Genomic DNA, 15299 nt, shown 5'->3' on the forward strand with positions numbered 1-15299 from the left:
GCGACACACACCACGAGAATAATTACAGCTGATAAGGAGGCTCATTTATTTGCTCTTCAGGCACTTTGAGCGAAGTGAAAAGGGTCCCCCCAAGCTCCGTTTTCCATTACGATAACCAGGATTTTTTTTTTTTTTCACGTTATCTAATTTGTTTTAATTTAAATCAATGTCACGGTGTGTTTACTGTCAATCTCCTGACTCCCACACAAAATCAGGGGACGCTCCAGCCTGGAAATAATCTAGTTTAAACATGTCACCTTAAAAAGTTTGCTGCCACATCCTGTCGTCTCATTTAAAAAAAAGTTTGTTGTCACCAGGTACGGCTGCCGGCTGCAGCAGCAAGATTATGTTTTCAAATGAAGGATAATACTATATTCTCACGTCAAGATGCTAAACAGGCTATGTTTTGCATGTTTGTTTTTAATTTTTTTTTAGTTCAGCCTGAAGGGAACACAAATGTCTTCAAACTTACTGTGGGTCGATGGCACAGAAGTCCTTAGGTTTCATCCTCTGGGACAACCAATAATTCGTGTGATTTTATTTCTGTTCAGTTTCAAAAAACCCAATAAGATCATGCACCAAACTTCACAGAAAGCCTTTTAAGAGCTATTGGAGTTATCTTAAATAAAGTTTAATGTTGTTTCCAGAAAGAAAAGGCATTGGTGCCGGAGAAAATAAGGGTTCATCTTCTGGGGACAATGATTGTAAGAGATTTATTGATCCTAGTTCTATATTTAATGGCAAAGCTGCTGATTTAATAATGACCAACAATTTTGAAACTAGTATTGTTGCTCATGGAAAAGGCGTTATTAATAGAAAAAACCCCACAATGATTCATCTTCTGGGGACAATAAATGTTAGAAATGTATTGGCCCTCGTGCTTTAATGGCTGCATTTAATGGCAAACCTGATGTATTTTAACAATGACAAGAGAGAGATTTCTCTTTCTTTGAGCAAAATCTCATGATGCCGCTCAAAGAAAAGGTGTTTGTGTCAGAAAAGCTATACGAACTGAGTTACTGAGAAACACAAAAAGCCACAATCTAAACATTTAACTCTAAACAATGACGGTATCATCATCACATCAGGCGTAGCTTGTGATCAAAGGCGTTAAGACGTAGACATTTTTAACCATCTTGATTTATTCCTTTTTTTCTGATGATATCATTTTCTGGGAATCATAACAATTAATAACAAACCCATCGTAACCCATACCCCACCCCACCACCCCCCATCCATCCATTCCCTCTCCCCCTCCCCAAAAAAAAAGCAGTACAGCTTATCTTAAACCACATCAGTTACTAGCAACAACATTCAGAAAGGAACCAGTTATTAGAAAGCTTCAGTATAAATCAGTGCTGAGTGGCTGAAACGTCGTCAGGTCGTCTCAGAGTTTGAAGGGGAATCGGTTTTTCCTCAGTGCACAAGGTGAATTCTATAAATTAATGTCCTTCTAAATCTAAAAATACCCCCAAAAACAAACAAAGAAGAACAAAAAAAAAAAAAAAAAACACTTCTAGAAGTCCAAGTACAGTGTAGTCTTATGTGCAGAGATATCTTATCTTTTTGGGCAAATTATGATTTGAATTTCAATTAAGTGACAAAATAGCGTCAACTCCCATGATAAAATAAATAGATTTAAGTGTGAGGTTTCCTGATTGGAGGAGTTTATGAAAGCCTAGCTTCACAGCGAGCTGTTTCCAAACGTGTAGGGGCTGTAGTTGTTCAGAGGGAGCGGGCAAGTCTGTGTCTGTGAAGATTAATCGCCTTCCTCTCCGCGTGGCTGGAGGATCCTGCAGGGGAGAAAAAGAAAAAAAAGACAGATAAAGACATGGTGAGGGATTTTGTTTTATTTTTTTTGGCCGCTATCAGCTGCCTTCGAGTCGCTGACCCCTGAGAGACAGCGGGACTGTGACGGCCTGAACAACGAGGAAAAGCCCAGGTCCGTGTTCTCACACTGGGGGGAAATAATAAGCCGTGACCTGTCTCCCGTCTCCACTAATCCCTCTCTTGACATTTTCTGTTTCTCTCCATGGATCCGTCCTCTGAACATCCTCCTCCTCATCTGACCCTTACGTCGCATTTATGACCGTGAGAACTTTAGGTGATAAACAAGGAATCTGTTGAACTTGAATAAATCAATACACTTTTTTAAAAATATAGTCAAAAGTATGTGGACGCCCTTGCCATTTTTAGGTCTTTTCTGCAGTTGTGTTTGAATATTTCATTTGCGCTGAGAGTCTGTTTCGATACGATAATTTCCTCGTGCACGCAGCCAGAGATAAACAGTTTTCCCGGCTGTGTGTGGAACAGCTTCCAGACCACGAGCCCTTCAGACACCTCTCAGGAGCCGAGTCAGACCTTATCGCTAAAAAACATCTGTGTCTGACCTCGCTGATCAGGAGGCAGAGAGCACAGACAAATCTTTTGTCAAACTGACTCACTGGTCTCACTGACCAGTCAGAGAGATCGTCTCAATGCATCAGAACAAATGTTTTTTAAATATAATTGTACAGTATGCATCAATAAAAAATAAGAAAATAAACTAAGAAGAATGTCAATAATTATAATAAAGCACAACAAAATAAAATATTTAAGTGTCCTCAAACTTTTGGCCACACATTGAACAGGATGTGAACTTTATTTACTAAGATCTCCCTAGAGCTAACTCCCTAGAGCTAACTTTTGTGTTTGTTTTTCCTTATTCTGGAGCGATTTTCCCAACGAAAAGCATCCAGAGCTCCAGCGTCCATCTTCAGCTCGTCCCTTTCCATCTCTCTTCTCTCTTCTCATTTGTCTCCTACGCAGCACGCCAACATGTTTTGGGCCAGGCGGAGCAGCCGCCGGGTTTGGATGTATCGTGGTTTCTGTGTCCCGCTGAGAAAGTCGCAGCACAGACTGCCCCTCAGTGTTCACACTCATTTTCTAAACCACACACTCCTATAAAACATAAATATAGCTTCTGACTCAGCCCATCCAGCCCACACACTGAGGCATCAACACACACCGTGTTTGACCCAAACGGAGGCTTGGACCGGCCCACACTGACACCCAGTGGCGACATGCCAACACTGCAAGTTATCCTTGTTGATCTGTGTCTCAGGATCACACAGTGTATTGTTAAGTAGGCTTTAAAGACATGATTTACATCGCCACAACTGAATTTTAGAGCGATTCATTAATATTCATTGATCAGCCAAAGATATTTAGTCAGTGTTTATATGCTGCCCAAGATACTTTCCCATCTGCCTTAAAATGTGAGTCAGCTGAATGTACCCTGCACATTTCACTGAATAAATTTGAAAAGTGAAGCTCAACAAATGTACAATATTGCATTGTATCAACAGACACTGAGAAAGCAGCTGTCTCTCTTCAGGGGTGCAGCCTCAAGTGGCCATTTGAGGAACTGCACCCTGAAGGTTGCCACGTCATAAATTATTTAACATTTTATGAATTAGTTTAGGCCTCCTTAAGTTTTACATGCGTATTTGAACTTGGGTGCAGAGTAATCTGGGTGTTTGGTGCTTTTGACTCGGACCTGTGTCATAAACCTTGTTTGTTTCCTATACCTGTGATGCTGCTCAATACGCGGACGATGTCTCTGAATTTACAAGTGGACTCTTAACAATTCTTCCTTTAAATCAGAACCATCCATGTCATGAAAAAAAAAATATTCTGAAGCTGTGATGGATATTTTCTCTACATTAAAGTGATGGGAAAATCTATATGATGATGTTTTGACTATAGTATTTATAGCTTTATAATAATTTAGTTCTTTCATGAATGTACTGTAACTGTTTACTGCTCTGACTCAGGCTCAGTATTATAAACTTTATGATGTTTGTCTACAACCTGTCTAGACACACTACTGACTGGTAATCAGGTGATTAGATTATCAAAACCAGTCGCTCTCTCCCTCTGTGTCCACCTTCAACATGATTTACTATTTTCTGCGCTGGGACTCAATTTGCATTCTTACAAAATGCAGATGACTACCTGGTCAAAAGATTGGACACGCTTTCTCATTCAATTCAATGAGAAAGTGTGTCCAAACTTTTGACTGGTAGTGTATGTAAAATCACTTTTGTGCCTTCTTGTGTAGTTTGGGTCTGATTTGCATGTTTTTGCTTGTTTTACAAAACAAGGCCTGTTCGCATTGTACAATATTCAAAGGACCTCCGTCCAAAATTTACAAATAAGCCGTGATCAGAAAACGTCGTTGGAAAATTTGCTTTTTTCCAAATAATGCACAAATTAATAGTTTTGGTTTTAACAAAGCATCAGCCTTTAAAATGCGATTTTAATCACACCACCAGCTAAAACTGAATACTACGCTTTATTTTGAAATGTAATAGATCCTACTACTGTGTAGTGGCTTCAGAATCAAATAGATGAAATGTCTTCTTAACTTAACTCAAAGAGAAGCATTAAAAACTTCTGTTACATCTTAGAACTCCTTATTTTATCTATTATTACTGTTGCACATGAATCAGTGGCAGCAGAACCTACACATTAATCCTTGGTGACCCATCGTAGTTCGCTCTTGACGTTTTGCAGCTCTGATAGATTAACAGCTGGCCCAGGGAGCTTCACCGCACCCGGCAACGCTTTCTTCTCCTCCGGCGACTGGGCTGCAGCGGTGGGCTGCTCTGGAGACGGAGCCTGAAAATTAACGGTGGAAACTCTTAGCAGGGCTGTTGAGGGCAGTTTAATTAAAGTTACATTTCTGAAAATAGCTTTTTGAAATGAATAGTCTGCATTTGAAATTGTATTAATGCTTTTTATCCAAACTGCAACTGCAGGGTTTACTCAAATTACTAGCGCTATAGTGTTGTTAATGTGGTGCTATAATGTTGCTATAGTGTTGTTAGTGTGGTGCTATACTGTTGATGTGTTTTATCTCATAAAGCATTATTCTGAAGTAGATTATTGCACAAGTTTAGAAAAAAAATCTAAGGAAAAAAGCACAACTTTAAGTCAGAGCTAACTGTCAAGATAGCTATGTTAGCTAAGGCTAATTTTACCAACACCTTCAGTTGTTTCCTGTTACTGAGAAATTTAATTTGATCATTCAACAAGTAATTAAAACTATCATCACCCCATTACACGTATCACATCGTTATCAAATGTATGAAGCTGACCATAATGGAGAAACAACAAAGTAGCATCAGCTAGTCGTGCTAAAATCCCAAAAAGTGGCTACTATTATGGCTATTGGAGTAAAGGAGTAAATATATTTTACAAGTACATAAAACAAACCCATAAAAAGTATAAATGTATTTGTTTTAAATATTATTTTAGAAAGACGTTTGTGACTTACATTAGCATTTTAGCATAGGAAGGCGTGGAAGATCAAGCTAAAGTTTAGAAAGCCAACATGCAGTTATATCCAGTTAGATGCTGTGTTAGCTTGTTGTGTACAGTAATTTTAGGTTTGAAGTTGAAGTAACTGTTGTGTTAGCGGTCAGTTAGTTCAAAATATAGTAAATTAATATATTTCAAATGCAGGTTTATGTTTTGAGCTTTATTCCGTCCGTTTCACATAACATTAGCGCTTCTAACATGCTAATTTAACATAAGTTAGCACGATAGTATTTCTTTCACGTCAAAAAAAACAAGAAAAAATGGCACAAAATGCATTATTAAGCCTGGATAAAAAGGAATGTAACAATTCAGCATCATATATCCACATTTATGAAATTATTTCTAGCCTAGCACAGTAAAATACAAGAGACCTCACCATCAAATGTTTTATGGGTAAATTCAAGGAATTCATAAATTTCTCATAAATTCATCTTATGTCTTAAATGTGTGAGTGAAACACAGACGTACACTTTATTTTGGGGTCAATACTAGCTCAAAATATCATACTCACATTACTTGTAATTTAGATTTCATGTTATTTATGGTATTTAGAAAATATACTCTGCAATATATGTAATTAAGGATATGTGCTCATCAAACACTTCAAAAACCAGAGATATATCTAGTTGTGAATGTTTTATCTGTAACATTTACAGCTGGCATTAGCATGAAGTTCCTATCCAGATTCAGTGTAATTGTAAGGGAAATGCATGGTTTAAATGACGTAATAGATCCATGTTAAAAACAAACTCCAGTCCCGGGGAGTGAAAGGTCACCTCAGACCAGTCTCAATCCAAATTTGAATATTGACATGGGACCGAACAGTGGGCGCAGATGTGATAAGCAGAATACAAAGACCTTTCGGTTCACATCATTTCCAAAAGACACGAGTTAATCGCAAATGTTGCCTCACCTCTTCTGTTTCTACTGTCTCCTCTCTCCTCTTGACAGGATGCCCCGCCCCTGGACGCAGAGCTCCCATCGGGATATTCAAATTAGCCTGACGGATGGAGAGAACAGCCAATGAGAGCCCCTCAATAACTGAATGAATAAGTTACCTGTCTATGACTATTAGTGGGTGTGTGTGTGTGTCTGCTGTTTCCTCAAAAACCCAGTGTTTTGATTATGTCCACAACTTCCTGATTATCATCGTGTACCTAAAAGGGACTTGTGTTTTTATGAAAATCGGGACACGCAGACAGACAGACAGACAGACAGACAGACAGACACACACACACACAGCTCAGCGACCTGCCTGCTAACTCGATGTTCTGCTGCTGCCTGCCCTGACGTCCTGTCACTTGAATTTCATGTGTTTTGTTTTGTACTGTAATCTATGTCTGTATATAAGCTCATAATGTACAGCTGTACAACTTGAGTTTGTTGAGCGCCGTCGGTGGATGTTGTTCTATGAAAGAGTTATATATTTACATAAATGTTTTAAGACGGGGAGGAGAGTTCTCAAGGACAAGCGGCCTCATTCGCAGCATGTTTACCCGGGGTTTGTTTCACAGTAACGTGGCTTTGGCTGAGATTGTTTAATGTCTTTAAGCTTAGCGTGGCGTTAGCGATCATCCTCCGCACCGACCAAAGATTAAAGGTTTATTCCACCTCAGATTCAAAGTTGAGTCATGTTGCTTTAAAATCCATTTACAAGAAATCACAACCGAAGTGTAATTCCATCTCAACTTTGCCCAAAAACTAAGAAAACTACAGTTTATTGCAACTCAAGCTCATTTTCGCCAGTTGTTAGCAGCGTGGTTAGATGATCGCGAAGGTTGAACCCTACATTATACATGTAGTTTCTGCCAGATACGGACTGAATAATGGTCTCTTAAATATGAACATATTTAAATTTTTCTGATATATTTCTCAGATTTTGGTCGAAAAGGATCAAAATGGTCAAGGTCTGCCAATTTATAGACTTAGAAATGGATGGTAAATGAAAGTTTGTAGTTTGTATTTCTACTCTAACAGATACAAAGTGTCTGTTGGTTTCCATTTCCTCAAACCAGAAATCAGACCGACCAAAGTATCTGGAGTTGGGTTAACCATAACCCTGCTGTTACATGTTGGGGAGGTTTTCATGTATGCTTTAATAAACGTGTGCAGTCTTCATGCTTCACACGTCTTGTGAGGGTTTACACTTGTATAGAAACAGTGGATAATGTGCTGGAGCAAATGTCTACAAGACAGTTTTGTAAATGTTTAGTCTTCTTAACTTTCTCCAAACAGCTTATGTAACACAATCCGAGCGGCGCTAAATATCTATTTTATCACCTTTAATCTTCTCTCTGGTAACACGCACAGACCGCTGCACTCTGCTTTGGAGTAAACGGTGACGAATAAGTGCGAGAGAAGTAAATATTGAACCCAGATTCTGCCACACAAGCTATTTGGGGATGTTTAATGGCCTGCTTTCTGGAGCCATATAAAGGTAGCTGCTGTCTGGGAGGAGGCTGAGATTGAACTGCAGAGTTTAACCTGCTGCGTTTCCATCGACACTGTCAACGTTTTTGAAGGTGCGCTAATCTTTTTAAGCTGCCCTGCTGACAAAAACTTACGTGAACACGAAGCGAGGGTCTAGATAAGGATGGAAACTGCAGACTTTTCTGGTCGACAGGGTGTTTGTAAAACACAAGATGGACTGCAGCTTTGAATGCTGCCGTGTGTGTATATAGTTGGACTTAAACTGTATATATAAGTCCAAACAGAGTTATGTTCCTTTGGTTATTTGGTCCGTGACACTGACAGCCATTACGCCTCCATTGGCCAGCACCTGTTAGGTTCCAGAAAGCCTCCACTTTCGAATTTTGTTTTGTTGGTTTCTTGAATATACCGTTGTTGCAGTTGTGAAAAGAATATTTTGTGTACAGTGAGTTTTTTTGGTGGTTGACTACGATACGACATCCTTTCTGGTGAAAACCAAGGGTCAAGCTTAGGCTACATTCAGGTTAGAGTAAGGTGTTAGTGCCTACATTCCCCTCAATGAAAAAGTTCACTTTGAAATTATTTTTTTTTAAACTATACCTCATACCTCAGTTTACAATCTGCTGCTGCTGTAACACAATTTTACCCTGTTGGATGAACACAGTTCATCTTATTCAGGAGCTAACGTTTCCTCAAGCTGCTGAAGTCACCCATGATTATTGATTCATTTTAAAAATGGTTGACACATGCGCACAACTTTTTCACTCAAACATCACAATAATAAAGGATGTTCAGACGGTGGGGAAAGCAACAAGTGTTTAATACCGTATGCTTTTAAAAATGTGTGAAGCTAAAACAGATCTGGCCTGGTTGTTTACAGGAGGTTTTTATGGCTCAAATATTTATAATGTGAAGTTGTGCTGCTGCTGCTGCTGTTGACTGTGACAAACTAATGGTTTTCTTTTTGTGGGCGTTTGAACTATGAGCCTCATGTTTGTGGTATTTAAAAATAAAGAATCCTCTCTTCAGATGCCTGTCCCATGGTTAGAGATGAAAAAGGAGCACAACGAGAAGACAGAACGGAGCAAAACCTCCCAAAACCACCCCCATAAAGAGACGCCCCGCGTATGTTCACCTCGCTGCAACTCTGCACTAACTAAAGCCTTGACGCTGTATATGCACAGTCTGAGCTCTGTATTTGCCTTCACAAATAAATACCCGGAAACACTGGTCATCTGTTGTGTTGAAGCTCGTCGCACCCCATTCCACGCAGGAAGCCGCACACAAAGTTTTAGAGCAGACACAGGTGAAAATCTTTTACCTGAAGGGCCTTAACGTTGGACGAAGGTTTGGACATAATCCCCTCCGGTGAGTCCACTGACCTGCAGGAAGCACAAGATCACAGGCATTCAGCTGTGTGTGTGTCCTTTTGTGTATTCGTGAGTGTTTGTGCATGTTGGGGGCACCGGGACTCTGTTCCTGTGGTTTTCAAGGCCCGGGATACCGTTTCAGTTGCTTAGCGACTCTTGGAGAGAAAAGCAGGTAGAGGAACTGTTCTCTGAATCATTCATGAGAGGGAGACAGAGACAGACTGTCAAAATAAAAGCGCCTCGGTTTCACCTGGAGCTTTGCATTCATGCAAAGGTGTACTGTAAGGCAAGGTTAGCAGGACTAAAGGTCACTTTAGTGGCATTCAACAGCTGAAATGGGCTCATATTAAAACTGAATATATCATATAAAAATGCAAGTTACAGCATGTTAAATATACAAATATCATGACCAGTGCCGTGAGATGTTCATAGCAGTCACTTTTTCACTAATTATTAACATTATAGCAGTGGCGAATGTAGTTTAATCTCAGCTACAACAAACAGCTTGAGTACTTTTCAGATAAGAGTTTTACAGTAAGAATTAAAAAAAAAGGGTGTTTAACATTTGAATTCAAAGCCACCTTAACTCACCTTTATTTTCATTTACATGCAATTTACATTATTTATAACTACGTATCCATCAGGAAGCATGGGATTAACCAGAGGGACCAGCTCAGGCTCACTGTAGTTTCCAGTTTCCTTGCACTGTACCTAACATATTGCAGGGAGTATTTTCTTCGTTTTTCAAATATTGTTGCCTTATCGTGAATAACTTCCGAAATAAAGCTGATCCGGATTCAGGTGTATTAATGCTGCATGTCTAATTTCCCACCTTTTAAGTGATTAACTGTCATTTGTGAAGCACATGCGAGAACGCAGGTGCTATAAAAATGCTGGAAAGATACAAATTAACAGCAACATCAGGTCCCATTTGAAGGCACAAGTACAACATGAGAGTTGGAATGGTTAAAATTGGATTAAAATTGATTATAATGGCCTGTCTGATCCATCATATGTGTGTGAGATGGAAAACTTGTCCAAAATCCTATTCTGGTTGAACACAGTATAAGACATGCGTGCATGTGTAGCAATCTATATATGACTATATCAGCAGGATATTTCAACATGCTAAGATTGTGTTTAGTTTGGTGGTCGCTAGCTTATGGTGAGATCACGCCACAAGTGACAAAAGCTAGATCCCGATCTGCGTTGCTGACATTGACACTAAGTTGCTGTTGAGTGGATGGTTTGAAATGGGAATAGTGTCAAAAAATGTTAGCGCCCACTAACATTTGATGCTGACAAAACAATAACAAGTGTTAGCTTGTCACTTCATATTGTCAGCTTCTGTTAAAATGTGTCGTAGGTTGTCACTCTCTCATGCTAGCATGAACGTACCATTAGAGCTAGCGTCACATGCCGATAAATTACCAAAGAGAGTTTTTAGAAAGAAATGTCAGCACCTCCTAACATACGTCTGCATCCTCTGGAAGGCTAAGGAAATGCTTTTTAATTGCTGAACAAACAGTCTGTTTGTTGTCTAGACCGACTGCAACGCAACCATCCACCAGAGAAGTTACATACAGAGAATCACATCAACCAGTACCTCAGTCTTTTTTTGTTTTTTCTTTTATTTTTTACTTGAACTACACATTTATTATGTTAAAGACTTGTTTAAAACTGCCTACAGGAAGGAATTCGTCATAACAGCAGTGTATTCAACAAAAGAGAACATGTGAAAGCTCAACTCTTCCTTGTATTCTCTTGGCTTGTTTTCAGGTAAGTGTTTTCCACATCAGCACTTGTCCAAGTGGTTCCTAATCGCACATATTTCCATGGCCCATTTATCTTATCTGAGAGCGGATTGGAGGACCGGAGGAGTGGATCTCCACTGGTTTCCATGGTGTTGTTTGAGCAACAACGTACAGTAAAACCTTTGCAGTCCTTGACAGGAGCACAAAAGCTTGGACACCCCCAAAATACACAACACACACATGCTTGCACAACGTGAGGATATTTATGTTTGCGATTAGCAGCAGCTGCCCCCTGATGCGACACTGCATACCCTGACAAAAGCCCTTTTCACTTGCATTGTAGGTTCATCCTAGTGCGTCGCGGGTGCAGAAACACATGGGCAATTGTTCCTTGTAATTTCAGTTTGTCAAACCTGATGTGCAACAAAAGGTTTCCTCAAAGTACATAAAGGAATGTGAGCCATGTTAATGTGGCTGTTAAACAAAATGATTATCACTCTGCCCATCAAATAGTAATTGATTGTAACTTCTTTTTATTTGTCTGTCTGCTGAAATGCTGTTTGTTTTTGACTTTTTTTTAAAAAAAATCAATAGTTTGACATTTTGTGAAATTAGCTTCTTTCTTCTTGCTCGATCAGCAGCAGGTAGCAATTAGCTTAGTATAAAACCTGGAAATAGGCGAAACAGTTCATAACAGGCTAACCAACACCTCTGGGTGTTGCACTGATTATGCTGAATTCCCTTTTTTGGGGCCGTTAATATTTTGTGCCAACCGGACTCTTTCAGTGGAAGAGAGGAGAAGCTTTGCTAAAGTTTGCTAAAAATCTGTCACTGAGCAAGGCCTTACACAAATTGTGTAGCTGGGCTTGAAACTTGCCGGTATGTTACTTGGGACACAGTTTCATCAGTTTACATTCCTTTTTTTAATCTTACAAAAAATGTTTACAGAGTTCATGCGGCAGCTCGACTATTTTATGGCTGAAAAGACGAGGTATGCTAATGTGACACATGCCAGTTATGTGGTTTAATTTTTCATAATATGCATTAGTTTTGTTAGACTAAATTAGAAAGCACTTTGTATGTGTGGGTGCTGTTCCAATCTATGCCAGAAGGGGGCAGTACCTTGATTAAGGGACGTTTGGTGTTACCTTTGAGCTCTTGGCAGAAGCGAGATGGGGTAACACCGCTGGCTACCCGTCTCATCTTTTCATTACTGTTTTGCTGCTAAAAATAATCTGGCCTGTAACGCTAACATTTGTCAAGATATATCTTTTAGCAAGGCCTTACATACAGTATTAGTAAGGCTTGAAACTTGAGTACGCTAAATTCCAGAAAGCCCCATGCTGATTGATGTGCACCCTTCAGCTACAAGTTGAATTAATGGTTCAGCTTAGCATAAAACCGGGACCCATAAAAACACTGTGTCACACTGACTAACTGGTGTTAACCTGCGTTACTTGGAATACATTTTCATCCCATAATTCTTTAACTAAGAGTGTGCTTAAATATGCAAATCCCCACACCGACTGATATATCTGCCCTTTCACTACAAATTAGACTTAATTCACATGCCTTGCAATCAATAATAAAAAAAAAACATAATAGTTTTTTTCATTCTAAGTTAGCAGTTAGCTTAGCTTAGCTTAGCTTAGCTTAGCTTAGCTTAGCATAGTGTAAGTTGTGTATTTTGTGTTGTACGCTAAAGTTGAATAAACTAAGCTAATTATATCCTAATTTAGCTTCGGACATGAGGCAATATTTCTTGAAATGTTAAATTATGAAAAATAATGTCAGTTTAGATTTTCTAAATAAAGGGCTCAACTTTTCTATAAAAAACTACAAAACGCTGAAGGACAGTAACAGCCCAAAACCAGCTCCCTATAAAGATCCAGCACATGAACGTCACATAATATAAAGCTGAGGTAACTTACCAGCTGATGACACTGTATCCTCACTGTATCGTGTTTTGCTTGAGGCTTTAACCACTTCTGTTCCCTCACGCACTTTTGGTTTCTTTCCCCTCCATCTCTTTATTTTCCTTTCTCTTTTTCTCGACTCTCCGCCCTCTCTCTCTCTCTCTCTCTCTCTCTCTCTGTCTCTCTCACACTCTCTTTCTCTTGGTTCCTCGTAAGTGGTGGAAGGATTCCTCTCATATCTGGGATTTGTTCTCACTATAAATAGACGAGTGATACACAGAAGGGACCTGCTTTCTATCTGCGCACACACACACTTGCATGGACACACGCAGAGACGAACCAAAACAGAATCAAAACAGTGCTGGAAACACTTTAATTTGAGCGTCTTTTAAAAAGTTTTTAGCTACTTTTACAGCTACATGGCCTAGTGACGGGTATTTATTACACTCTAAGACCAAAAAATGTTAACGCTGAAGCATCTGTTTAGATTAAGTGCATTGCAGGACCAAACTTAATTCAAATAATGTAAGATTTAATAATGGAACTATCAGTCACACAAAACTGTACAATTAAGAGCTCAACTGGATGAAGTAAAGTCACCAAACCTCATTCACAAAATTAAACATTTAAGCATGAACCACATAGAATCTGCCATCTTATATCATATTCCTAAATATTTATAATGGCAAATAAAGTATTTTATTTTTGAGATAAAACAACAGTTTTCAATTTCACTGTGGGACAAAACTTCATTCCAAAAATTAAACATTTAAGCACAAAAAATAACCATATTTGTTTAGAAATTCAGTTATCATCCATAAACTTAAGCACAAACCACAAAGCTGCTTGCTCATATGTGTTTCTAAAAACATGTACTGTCACTTTAGCTGCATCTTCATCAAACACTCATCTCAAAATGGCCCTGGCCTATTTCAGCTCTGACACACTTCACAAACACGCACACTAACACACACACACATACACACACAAGTAGTCATGCTGGTATATCTGCAATTTATATGCTGCTGCCCAACCACAAGCCCAGAGGGGAAGTGTGATCTCAGAGTTAAAGGTGTGTGCGCTCCCTTACCTCCTGCGTGGCTGCTCTCTCCTGCCTGCGCTCTCTCTGAGGTCCTCTTCAGCTACCTGACCTGTTTCTGCTCGCCACGATTGGCTCCGAGAGACACGAAACTCCTCCCCTAGAGGAACCCGACCCAGCATCAGAGAAGCAGAATGAGTTTTCAGCCTCCGTGGGAGGCATATGTTTCAATATGTTGGACAATTCACCTGCCCTTCTCTCAGGATTCTACCAAAGCCTTCCTTAAATTCCAAGCTGTCCACGTTTATTTCATCTCACTTGTTAAACTGATCCACTGTGTGCACAGGTAGTAAAATGAAGAGCCTCACGCAGTAGGCTAGCTATATATTTTCAAACTATGCAAATGCAACCCACACACTGGTTTCACCTGTTGGTGAGGAGAGCCTAGTCATGTTCGTGATAAACACAATTACACCTGAATGTGTTTATTGTATGTGCCAGTATGCTGTAGGCGAGGCTCTCGGATCACTGGCGCCTCATTTTGTCTACATCATTTTATTAAACCGTCTGCAGTGAGGTAACAAGTAAGCTATTACTGGGTTATGGTCATTGTGGTCTGGGAGAGGTTTAAAGACCTTAATTGTTTTACCTTAAAAAATAAAATGTTTCGTGAAACGTGTGAAACTTTTTCATGACCACCTCAGACAGTTTGCATCGGCCCAATTTGTTTTCTGTCGTTTTGTTTTTGTATTTTGTATATTATCCGTGAAGCAGAACATTATAAGCGCGGGTGTCAAGTTTCATGCAAACTGAACTGTACCCTGACCAAATTCATACTTTTTCCCTGGACACGAATAAAGAAGCTTTTTATGGCATTGCCAGACTTGTATAATTTATCAGCGTAGATTAACAAGGTAAGTCATGGCGTGTGCTATCACAGTTCACAGTTGGTATGACATTTATATACGGTTTCATGATGTATTGCAGCTGAAGTTAGTAATCATTTGTCAACATTTCTCAGTGCACACAGGTGTGAGCAATCATCTCAAATTATTAAGTTTCCAGAACATGGACCAGCTACTTGATCTTGTTTTATTTATAAGTGCCTTAAACTCCAAAGGGGTCTCTTTTCTTTGAAGAGGAGCTTGACAGATAATGGCCTTCTATGGACTAGCCTAGTAATGCTAATTTCTAGCCTGGTGATGCTAGTTGCTAGCCTAGAAACACTGGTCTCCAGGCAAGGGATACTAGTTAAGAATTCTAGTAACTAACATAGATATGCTAGTCACTAGGCTAGGGATGCTAGCTGTTAGCCTAGGGGTGTTGGTTCCTGGCCAGTTTGATAACTTTGCCTCAGTAAAAGCAGCATAAATTCACAAATTTGTTTAAAAGAAATTCTCCACTAGGCAAATCTTCCAATACAGAT

General features: G+C 39.4%; 1 protein-coding gene across 1 annotated transcript; it reads right to left on the reverse strand.

The window, feature by feature from the left end:
• Positions 1–833: 833 nt before the first annotated feature.
• On the reverse strand, positions 834–14070 carry smpx (small muscle protein X-linked). Its single transcript, XM_047568823.1, has 5 exons — positions 13925–14070; positions 9116–9176; positions 6278–6364; positions 4510–4662; positions 834–1793 (listed from the first exon to the last, which is right to left on the reverse strand). The coding sequence occupies exons 1-4, from the start codon at positions 14053–14055 to the stop codon at positions 4513–4515; spliced, it is 429 nt and encodes a 142-aa protein (XP_047424779.1). The 5' UTR covers positions 14056–14070; the 3' UTR covers positions 834–1793; positions 4510–4512.
• Between the last annotated feature and the right edge of the window lie 1229 nt (positions 14071–15299).

The sequence above is a fragment of the Mugil cephalus genome, chromosome 18, assembly GCF_022458985.1.
Source record: "Mugil cephalus isolate CIBA_MC_2020 chromosome 18, CIBA_Mcephalus_1.1, whole genome shotgun sequence".
In the NCBI taxonomy this organism is placed as follows: domain Eukaryota; kingdom Metazoa; phylum Chordata; class Actinopteri; order Mugiliformes; family Mugilidae; genus Mugil; species Mugil cephalus.

What these genes read in the sequence shown, in the direction of transcription:
- smpx (XM_047568823.1), bottom strand. Translation starts at nt 14,055, where the DNA reads ATGCTGGGTCGGGTTCCTCTAGGGGAGGAGTTTCGTGTCTCTCGGAGC. An exon ending in AGAGAGCAGCCACGCAGGAG is followed by an intron (nt 9,177 to 13,924) that starts GTAAGGGAGCGC and finishes TGCTTCCTGCAG; the next exon opens with GTCAGTGGACTCACCGGAGG. An exon ending in CCAACGTTAAGGCCCTTCAG is followed by an intron (nt 6,365 to 9,115) that starts GTAAAAGATTTT and finishes TCCATCCGTCAG; the next exon opens with GCTAATTTGAATATCCCGAT.